The sequence below is a fragment of the Ostrea edulis genome, chromosome 3, assembly GCF_947568905.1.
Source record: "Ostrea edulis chromosome 3, xbOstEdul1.1, whole genome shotgun sequence".
In the NCBI taxonomy this organism is placed as follows: domain Eukaryota; kingdom Metazoa; phylum Mollusca; class Bivalvia; order Ostreida; family Ostreidae; genus Ostrea; species Ostrea edulis.
Window position 1 is genome coordinate 76,053,480 of NC_079166.1, and position 11,907 is coordinate 76,065,386.

General features: G+C 35.7%; 1 protein-coding gene across 3 annotated transcripts in view; it reads left to right on the plus strand.

The window, feature by feature from the left end:
* Positions 1 to 10,910, plus strand: part of LOC130052877 (uncharacterized) — a 46,551-nt gene extending 35,641 nt beyond the window's left edge. For all 3 annotated transcript variants that reach the window (XM_056159028.1, XM_056159029.1, XM_056159030.1), the window contains 4 exons: positions 681 to 935; positions 4,701 to 4,931; positions 5,123 to 5,232; positions 7,381 to 10,910. In XM_056159028.1, coding sequence (XP_056015003.1) covers positions 681 to 935; positions 4,701 to 4,931; positions 5,123 to 5,232; positions 7,381 to 8,592 — 1,808 coding nt within the window. In that variant the 3' untranslated portion in view covers positions 8,593 to 10,910. The remainder of the gene's footprint in view (positions 1 to 680; positions 936 to 4,700; positions 4,932 to 5,122; positions 5,233 to 7,380) is intronic.
* The last annotated feature ends 997 nt before the right edge of the window (positions 10,911 to 11,907 follow it).

Consider the following 11,907-nt stretch of genomic DNA (forward strand, 5'->3'; position numbering starts at 1 on the left):
CGTAGATTCAATTTCTCCTTAAATGTACTGTCATAAAGCATGTGTGAAAATTGAGATTCGAGGCAATTGGGGATGCCTGGAACAGGAATGCCTCTATTACAAATATAACTTTCATGAGCCCGGGAGTAAAGGTACAGAATACAGGACAGAGCCAGAATGGCAAATTAGTAATTATATGTGCGGGTGTGACCGGTTAACAAGGGATGCTTACTCCTCTAGGCACCTGATCCCACCTCTGGTGCATCCAGGGGTCCGTGTTTGCCCAACTATCTATTGTGTATTGCTTATAGGAGTTATGAGATTGATCACTGTTCGTTATCTGCACTTTGTATGTAATATTCTTTAGTGCTATTGATACTAAATTCATAAATTTATACTATTTGGATGTTTAAAAAGAGCAGACAGTCATTTACTAAAATTGTAAATTTCATGACCCCCAGGGGAGGAATTTCAGTTTCAGGGTGAGTTCAAAATGGTCAATGTCATGTTTATTGAATATAATAAGAATTGGGCATCTCTAACTTCTTGCAACATATTCCTCATTTATATCCGTGGATTCCGATAACTGAGCCATTTAAGCAGATTATAAATGAATTCAAACGACGTTGACAATCATCTGATAAACGAGTTTTTCAAATAATTTTAATGTAAAACGTTGAATTGAGGGATTGTTTTTACAGTGGGAGTCCCTGATGAAATACTGGACTGGGACCAAGAGGCCAGAGAGCGGTACGTGGAGTACGCCAAGAGAGGAACACAGACGGTTCATCACGCCAGGGGGATGATCGTAGGATGTGCCGGGGCCGGCAAGACCACGCTACTGAAACGTCTGCTCAGGTGTAGTGACGTAGAGATACGTGATGTGACATCAACGGAAGGACTGGAGGTCCACGAGGAGATATTCCAAATATGTGAAGAAACGAAAACATTGAAAGGTAAACATAGTGATTGATGAAATAGTATTCAATGACGAAATACCGCCATACTTCGATGAAATACGACGTTATATGAAGGTCCCACGTATATATCGGTCCATCACTGATTATGACGTCATGGAACATGCACTGGTTAACTATCCATCATGACAAAATATGCACTGAATGACAAAATATGTTCAGGGGTTGTTTAAGAAAGTTAGCCACTCAGCTTTTGAGTATAACTGCGTATAATGCTACCATTACTCTGTAGATAGCGATTCAATACTTATTCTATTTAACGTAGTATATCATATATTTACCACTTACATATATCCTGTTAAATGTTTGCATGCCGATTCAAAATGTAAAACGGTTTTAAATGGATTAAATCTTGTGGTGGAAGGATTCTTTAATCCAAACGATATAAATTTGCAGTTTTTGTGTCTTATGCAAAAATCGATAATGATTATATATGTCGAAATGCGCATCTGGTGCATCAAAATTGGTACTGTATAAGTTTTACATATTTAAACGTGTATATGTTATACAAGTAGCAGTTTCTACATTCATCTAGTCCAGAAAATGGATGACTTCAGCAGGAGTCCCAAAATCTGGCATTTGAATAAGGAATGTATAAGCAAACTCAAACAATGTTTAATTTGATCCAAAATTGTTCTGTGTTATATGACAGGAGATTGAAGTTCGCATAAAATTACCACAAATGCCAAAAATAAATAAAACATATTCATAAATTCAAGGGGTTCTCCCTTGAGAAATCATACAGCCCATGCGTCGAGCAAATTCATATTCAAATACATTCTTCATCTTCTATTAATGCACAATATATATTAATTTCATTTTGCTTTACGGATGGGCAAACATTTTCCAAACAATGATCTGGATGAAATTTAACAGTTACCAGGCTCCATTTGAATAAAAGGCGGGGAAACGTCTGATCCTTGACGTAATGATGCTATCAAATAAGCAATAACTTTGATTTAAGTTGAAATAGTATACTTGGCATCCATTTCACTTGCTGAAAACAGACCAAGCTTAATTCATAACACACTTAAAACAGAGAAATTTTGTGGACCTTTTTTTATTGATATACACAATCGTACCTTGTTCTTTGGTTCATATATTTTATAAATAGAACGCATGTTCTTAAAAAAACATATTTCTGATTTACTTGAAATTTCTAATGAACATTCAGCATTTTGGCCAATAATTCACAAATTCAATCCATAACTCCTTCTTGTTATTCATAGTTCATAGAGGAGGGGCATATTGGTTTGCACCTGTCAGTCGGTCGGTATGTCGGTCGGTAGACCTGATGTTGTCTGCTCAATATATTGAGGACCATTCACTTGATGTTAATGATATTTCATATGTGGGTTAAGGAGCATTATTGTTTTTCAGGTCAAAAGGTCAAAGGTCAATTTACTCTTGACATAAGAATATATTGTCTGCTCAATATCTTGAGAACCATTTGATTGGCATACGTCAAACTTGGTACACTGATACAACCTAAAGAGTAGATGGCCCCTTTTGATATTGACATCACATGATCAAAGTCAAGGGTGAAACTGGACATTGGAGTTTACTGTACGCTCAATAACTTGAAAACCCTTTGCCTGAGGGACACCTAATTTGGTATACTGCTACAGCTTTAGAAGAGGAGAACCCTATTAATTTTGAGGTCACTTGGTCAAAGGTCAAGAGTCAAACTGGACATTGAAATGTACTGTTCGCTCAATATCTTGAGAATCCTTTACTTGCCAGACATTAAACTAGGTACACTGATATATTTGTAAAATAGGATGACCGCTATTGATTTTGCAGTCACTTGGTCAAAGGTCAAGGGTCAAACAGGACATAGGAATATACTTTCCGCTCTATATCTTGAGAACCTTTTGCTTGACAGACCTAAAACATGGTGCACTGGTACATCGTCAGAAGACGATGACCACTATTGATTTTGAGGTCACATTCTCAAAGGTCAAAGGTTAAACTGGATATAGTAAAATAGTGTCTCCTATATTGTAAGTATTAATTAGTTGCTTGTTTGACACCGAACTTGGTGCACTAGTACATCATAAGCAGTAAACGACCGTTATTGATATTAGGTCGCATGGTCAATTCACTCTTGACATAGGAAAATATTGTCTGTTCAGTATTTTGAATTGGTGAAGCTACTATCAATTAGACGATATGTGTGTATAACTCTAATCAATTTTGCACCATTGGGGACATATGCGTTTTTACAAACATCTCTTGTTTCAGAACTATGGTCGATATAACTATCTAGTTTACCAACATAACCTACCATTGGGTCACATGTTGTCCGACTTGTTTCATACCAATGGTTAGGCCGTTCTTGGCACACTGATGAAAGGTGAAGATAACGTACAATGATCAGTCTCATAACTCCTATAAGCAATACAAAATAGATAGATGTGCAATCATGGACCCCTGGTAACACCAGAGGTGGGATAAGGTGTCTAGGAGGAGTAAACTTCCCCTGTCGACCGGTTACACCCGCCGTGAGTCCTTTATCACGATCAGGTAAACGGAGGTGTCCGCAGTCAAAATCAGTGTGCCAAGAACGACCTAACAATTCCTATGAAACTCGTCTGACAGCATCTGTCTCAATGATATATATTGACTACTGACAACCCAGAAAGGGCTCACGGCGGATGTGAGCGGTTAACAGGGAATCCATAATCCCCTAGGAACCTGATCTCACCTCAAGTATATCTAGGGGCCATGTTTGCCCTAGTATCTATCTTGTATTGCTTAAAGGAGTTATGAGATTGATCACTGTTCGTTATCTTCGCCTTTCATCTATATCTCAAATATTTAAGCTAAGCTTTTTGATGATATGCAATTTAAAAAGAATGGAGGTACTCTTGAAGGACTCTCAAATTCCGTATTGTGAAAAATCCGTATATTAAGTGCGAAAAGGTGAAGATCACGATCAGTGATCAATCTCAGAACTCCTACATGAAATACAATATAAAGAGTTAGATAAACATTGACTACTGTAAATACCATAGTTGGGAGCATGTGCTTAGGGGGAGTACGCATATCCTATCTACCGGTTACACCAACCATGATCTTTGATCAGGTAAATGAAGTTATCTGTAGTCAAATTTAGTGTGTCAATAACGGTCTAACAATCGGGTATGAAACAAGTCAGACAGCATTTGATCCAATGATATGTTTGATTCAAAAACAAGATTGTTAATACGACCATAGAATATGCAAACTGCTGACTTTAAACGAGATAGTTGGGACCTCTGCACCACCAACTTGTTTGTCAGTAGTCTGCCACTTTCTAAAAATTGATAGATCGCAGAACAAGCTTCAGTGCTCTTTTGCATCGAGTCAATTGAGATGAATAAATACGCAAAACAAGTTCTTGCATAGAAGCTTAAATAAGTATGAAGCAAAGGTAAACGACTCTCGTGTTTCTTTTTCATTTGATTATGGACATCCTCTATCTTTAATAATGAAACTATATCAAAATCGCAACTCTATCAATAATTTTCTAAGATTTCAATGTTCATTTTTTTTTTTGGTTAAAAAAATCCCAATTACTCGTTTAAATGTTTCATCGTTACGTTAGACCACTAGACATGTTTGAAATTTACCTTCAATGATTACGAAATTCTTGCCACTTCGTCATATGCTAAACATCAATTGAGAATGGAAATATAACACACTTTTTAGACATAGATTTAAAACAAAACCTGTTTAGTGATAATATATTGCTTTTTACAGTTAGGTCAAAAGATATCGGTGGCAAAAAGAACAGCAATGGGACTGATGAAAAGACGGTAACTTTCTTTGACTTTGGAGGGCAGTGTGCGTATTACGCCTGTCATCAGATTTACCTGACCAGAAGATCTTTCTACATGGTGGTAGTGGACGCCTCTAAACGTCTGGACCAGGTGGTGGATAAGGAAGTGTGTGACCAGGCGGACACCGTTTTTGCTGGATGGACATACGGAGGTACAAGTATATATGTTTCCTGTGTACTCATATTTACGGAACTTTTGAGTCTCTCTTTTATGCAATTTAAAATGTTATTTTCACATCATTTCTTAGGTTCAGTCCATCCTCATGTTTGATCCATGTGTAATTAGCAACATGTAAATGTAAGAGTTAAGCCCCGTTGTTCGTATGGATCTTTTTTGTTATAGAATATTTCATATTCTGGCTGAAATCTGTCCATACTTATTGTTCCACAAGAGATGGACAGAAGGTGGAGATCATCATCGTTGCCTCTCACTGGGAAAATACAGTGTACAAGGTAATACAAAAGAAGGGAAGTATGTTTTACTAGGGCCCGCCATATGGGTGTGTCATGTAGTAATCGTTCTGTCCTTTCGTCTATGCGTCCGTCTGATTTCCAATCAAACCTTTCTATGACACGCTCTAACTCGAGTTGCCTTGGTAGGATTTCCATAGATTTATACATAACTATTGAATTAGGCAAAGGCAAACCCCTTTTTCAGATTCCTAGGATGTGTCTATAGAGTTATGAGACTTAGAATGTCTTGACATCAATAATAAAATGACGGTTTATGCAGCACGCAGTAACATGCGACAAATTGAGCAGATTTGTATAGAATTTACACGTAATGCTAGAATTAAGATAAGAAAAAATCCAAAAAAAATATTTCGTTTTCAGTTTTATCAGTTCTGCTGTTCTTGAGTTATGTTACTTTTACATATTTGTATTAACATTTCCGATAAGAGACACTGTCTTTTTTTATATGCCAACGAAAGTAAATTATTACCACCGGAATAGACTAGATGTTTCTTCAACTTCTGTCGGTTTCGTTTTCATCTGTCCGACATTCAGTTATACGTATACCAAGTTTTCAGTCAATTTTAATGAGACAATAATGGATTTACATCACAGTGTTTGTCGTGTAATATGTTAGTAAGTTATTCTTCATAGTTGATGTATGACAAGAATGATATTCAACATAAAAATTCACTTCATGCAATGATTATATGTACCGGTACTATGCTCATACGATAGGGAAACACCAACTGGGTTTGGTTCGTTATGTGAAAAGTGTTACTTAACTAGTGGTATTATGTTCTCCATTAGAGTTAATGAAAGAATTAGTACAATAGATGAAATATAACTCATTCAGCGAAAACGGTGCGATGCGGTGTCATATTTAGCTTCAGTAGTTTTCTTTAATAAACAAGCATATCAACAGCAATAACCGACTTTTTGAAATTTACGAAGTTATGGGAAAACATGTTTGGTTATTAAACACGTCTGTGGTACTTTCAAAACAGGTTATTTTTTTCTGGGTTTTTCGATGAAGTACCGCAGTGACGGTTATATTTTTCCAGAACATATTTGATAATCCTCGTCATTTCTGCTGCGATTTCACAACGTGCTAGCGGCTTATAGAATCATTAATGGCGGGTTGTCGGGCTGGCGGGCGGTCGTCCCTGTAAGAGTACCTACTTCATGTAATCAACTCCTCTCACACCTCTGTCTTGACGTTCCTCTAACATTTTACAGCTGTTATGGATACATTGGAAAGGTGCATGTGCCTTTTTGAAAGTGATCAGACATTTTTCGAAAATTTTACGTCTAGTTGAACTTAGTCATTGTTTAAGCATTTCTTGAATAGACGGTACCTATTTTATGTAATCAACTCCTCTCACACCTCTAATTTTACGTTTCTCAAACTGTGTACAGTTGTTTTAGGCATATTGAATATGTGTATAGTACTTTTGAAAGTTATTATATATTTTTCAAAAAAATGCACGTGTAGTTGTACTTAGTCATTTTTCAAGCATTTATATGACATCCTTCAGACCTTGAATAGCTGTTGTGGAACCATTGAAGATGCGCATGCGTCTTTTTGGAAATGAGCGGACATTCTTTGAAAAATTTACATGTACATGTAGCTGAACTTTGCCATTTTTTAATCGTTGTGCCTACTTTGTGTAACCAATTCCTCTAACAACTTTTACTTAGCATTTTTCAGACCATGTACATTATAGATGTTATAAAATCATTGAAAATATACATGTGACATTTTAAAAGTGCTTGCTTTTTTGAGAATTCTACATTTAATATTTCATTTTTCCATTATGTTTTGTACTACTGTTTTAATGTTTGTAGCACTGGGTGGGGTGGGGGGGTGGGGGGGGGTAACATGTGTAATTGCAGTTGTTTATACACAGTAGTAGTACTTAGTTTCAATATTGCTATATATTTCAAAGCATTGAAAATGCGTATTTTGATATAATTTTATAGTAACAAATAAGTAATTTAGTTGTTCAAAACACCTATTCTGTCCTTGAGCAGATTCCTTGAATTAGCTTGTTTATGAAATCATACATTTGATTTCTAATATGTTCTTAATTTACAAGTTATTAAATGATTATTCATAATTTAAACATAACTATTATAATTCAACAGGACAAGGCCAATTTCCTGGATTGCCTACTAGATGTAATACCAGCTCAATCTGATCTTGCACAGTATATCAGAGAAGACCGGTGTTTTCTGATACAGTTTCCACCAAGTCAGTCAATCGCTGAACTGGAGAGATGCATTATCGACATTACAACTCAACCAAGATGGAGCGAGAAGATACCGCACGAGTGGGTTTTTTTTAACAGCGAGATCAATGAGAAGAAAATGGAAAGAATTGTACCTATCTCGGACATTCATCGTAGACTGCCTGTTAAAGGAAAAGAGAAGGTCCAGAGTGCAGCTGATATGTTGCGTTACTATCATGATGCTGGACGGGCTCTTTTCTTTAATGAAGAAGGACTTAAAGATTCAGTCATTATTGATGTCCAGTGGTTTGTGAATGCATTTAAAACAATCATCACAGACCGGCTGCACGTAAGCGGATACATTGCTAGTCGCCAGGACTGGATTGAGTACTACAACACAGGGAACTTGAAAGATTCACTTCTGATTGATATATGGGAGCTGGAAGAGAAGAATATCAACACTCAAAATAAGAAAGCTGACAGCGAACATTGTAGGGGTCTGCTGCATCATAAAGGTTCCATGTTGAAATATATGGAACGACTCGGGTTATTGGCTGTTGGACACGACCTTCATTATATCCCTTGCATGAACAAAAGGAAATTTGAAGAAACCCAGAAAAAGGTCATCCAAGATACAACATCGAAAACATCAGTGTTAGTGTACGTCTTTGACTTTTTGCCATACTTCCTGTTTTATCGAGTTGTTGTGGCTTGTATGCAGATCAGAAAATGGAGAGTCCTCAAGAATAATGATATCAAATGTCTGTACAAGAACGCTGCCATGTTTAAGCGTAAAGATCACTATGTCGTAATACTTGTTACATCTACTTCAATCCAGCTTCAAATAATACGAAAGGGAGACATGCTCATTAAACACATTACAGTTGCGATCAGAAAGAGAATTGACCAGCTATTGAAAGATGTCACCGACACATTTCACAAACACCTGTCTTTCAAAATAGGCTACGCGTGCATGGAAGAACAGGATCAGATTATCGGACTGGAGATAGAGGGGAGGTTTTTAGAGGAAAGTAAACTGGGGTCAGGGAAGAAAGTGAAATGTCCTCATCACGAAATGGAAGACTACCATACAGTTAATGCTGACTATTTGAAAAGGTTCTGGAAGTAAACAACAATCGGTTTATATTTGTACGCCCATCATCAGACTCGCAAGCTTCCTTTCGGAGGAATACAAGTTTAATTTGCGTTTTAACTAGATTGATTCATCGGAACCTACTTAAGTGTTAAGAGTAGGTCAAAAGTTTCCTGGACTTTTTCTCATCATGAATAAAGATATTCCGCTGACAATTTGTCACAACTTTCCTCACAGAGAAACACATAATCAGTTCACATGCCAGCTAAACTGATGTGATACTATTCACACTGATTCGTTACTTTTCATTTCCAACGTAGGACACGTGAAAGTAAACAAACACATTTGGGGTATGTTAAACTTCCTAAATTGACGCTATGTCTTTATTTGATATACTTGTACATATGTTGCCACTTACGTGCTGTTCACTAAATGTTTAATATTGTTATGTTTCTATTCTTATTTTACCTGTTGTAAACACATTTTGTAAGCTGCTATATTTTCATTTTGTATTTTCATTATAATTATGGCGTAATGTATAATAACTTATTTCTGTTGTACTTCTCTGGTCCGACAAAATATTCTTTCAATCGATTACGTTTTGTTGGATAAAAATAAGACTTAATTTTTGTAAGGTATTTGATATATCATCGAATTATCAAATTTATGTTATTTTAATATGTTTACCTATTTATAGTTAATGAAACTATTTCTTCGTTGATTTTCATAGGGCTGTTTACCTGTAGATTTAGAACGGATGTCATTGGATTGTAACGGACGGTTGGGTGGCGGGACTGCGTCAAATAGTGCGAATCCTTTCTTTCATACTTTCGAACTAATGGCTCCGTAGAATAATACGTTATATTTTCATATATCTTGTACATATATGCTACATGTACATGCCATTCAGATGTGCATTTCCATTTTCTCTTTAGCGAACATGTATATGTGATTTAGTTAATAAATAGGAAACAAAGTGTCATAGTTGTGAAAGATTTGGTCACGGTAACAATATAGAAACTACTTATTCAAAATAAAGCAAATCATAAATTGCTGCGAAGTATTCATTCGAAAAGACTGTTACGTTTATATCATAATTAATTACCTTATTCATGCACAAGTACATGCATGTATATCAAAGGAACCGAATGCATGAGATTTTCTTTAAAAATGTCAATAAAATAAAAGTAACATGGATCAAATTCGCAACAAATGCATGCAATTCTTCTGTTCTGCTCAAGATATAGGACTTATTGAGGGTGTGACAGGTCGATAGGGTATGCTTACGCCTTCTAGATACCTGATCCCACCTCTTGTATATATATGTCCATGTTTGCCTGTATCTATTTTTGCTTGCCTTTAGTAGTTATGAGACCGATCGCTGTTCGTTATGTTAACTTTTCATTTTGATACAGTTGATAGACCTTGCAACTAGTTATTTAAAACATATTTAAAAACGCATAATTTTGGAATGGTGAAAATCACAAAAAGCGATCAATTTCATAATTCCTATTAAGTAATGCAAAATTAAGTAATGCAAAATTGAAAGTAGGGCAAACACGGACAGATGGATATACCAAAAGTAGGATTAGGTGCCTAGGAGGAGGAGATGTCCCCTGTCGACGGTTCACATCCTAACCATTACAAGCTGATCCAGATGTTTGGCGACTTATGAGTGCCAAGAGTGTACTCTGGTGATGCACAGGTTCTGATATTTCTGCTTCTATGGGAGGAATCTGACTAACCCTAACATAATTGTAGGTTAGTGTATAATGAATATCTCCGCTGTTGGTAGGTGGGGTCTATATCATCGCTTCCTCTTCCCTGTCCGAGTTGTGTCCGCTTGATGTTCTGATATTTCAGTGAGTTAACCGATTTTGTCAGTTACCATGAATATGCCTGATACTTTTATGATCGTTTGTTTGAACTGTTTAATATTTAATTTGATGTAATTTTTCAAGCATTGTATTTTCTAGATGCAACCGTGTTGACATTGCAAAGCACGCGGAATAGATATATTTGTGAAGTGAATAGTAATGATAATTTTTTTTCCAGCAAATAGCATCAGGAATGCTGTTTAAGTCAGTTTATATTTTGTTAATATTTTACAAATCCTGATTAAAATTAATGTTTTATAAAGTAGAATCGGTGAGATTGGGTTGGTATTTGAGGGAATGTATAACCGATTTTAAATGTTATAAATGTATAACCTGATACCTTTTGTCCATTAATGTTCAGGTTTTGTGTAGAGACCTGCGATTTTCAGCATACCACATGCTAGTTCATGTCTTCCATGAAATATTTTAAGTTAAGGTTAGTGGCATATGATTTCCAAGTCAAATAAAGTTATAAGGTTTATGTTGCTGATTTACTGAAAATATCCAAATCATTCACTGGTCACCAACGCATTTCAGAAGACATCATATTAGTGCGCCTTATATCCGTTATATTAGTTATGATACAAATGTAGATACAGTTGCATGGTAGTTTGAAATTGACTTAAAAAACTACGATTTCAATCCTATATTTCTCTGCGGTCGTTCACACTGAATTGTGTCAGTACTTTTCACGTGTACTTGTGACATCAAACGTTTGGAATGTAACAGATACCAGTCACGAATGTTGTGCATTCCCACTCTTGCCAATTAATGTCCCGCCATCTCAAACCTAATTAAAATCAGTTTTCACTAACATTTTTTAAATTCATTAATACATGTTCAATGCAACACCCATAATACTAATATTTTGGATGTTCTGAACAAACTGATATAATCTATGATATGTATTTGCCATATAATGAAAAATAGGGGGAGGGCATTCAATACATTGGATCTCAGCTGGGAGTTTTACATTTCGAAAGCATTTATTTCCTCTTTTTGATGTTCAGCGGTCTATTAAAAGTAATGCATAACTTTTAATGGATAGCTTATATCATTTTGTTCATTGTATTATTTTTTTCCCTACATTTTGTTGAGATTTTGTAACAAAATTTGTCGGATTTATAAACATTTTAATTAACAGATATATTAACTTTATATCATAATGTAGGAAAATGAATATCGTAAACGTGAGCTGAATGTGAAATTCTTAGTTACCATACGTAATATTGTTTATTTTGAGCATCAATAGAATTGTGAACATTGATATATTCATTTTCAACATATACATGTGAATTAGATAGCTAAAACAGCTACAATTAAGCCCTATACATATAGGTGTCTAAGTCTACTGAAATATGAGCAGGAAGTAAATTTTACCTGTTAAAAACAAGCACCTGTCCTTCCACCTTCGGAGTCACATTGACTGTTACTTTTCTTTCTGAAACGCTTTTGAAGCTGAGTTAGAGTTGCG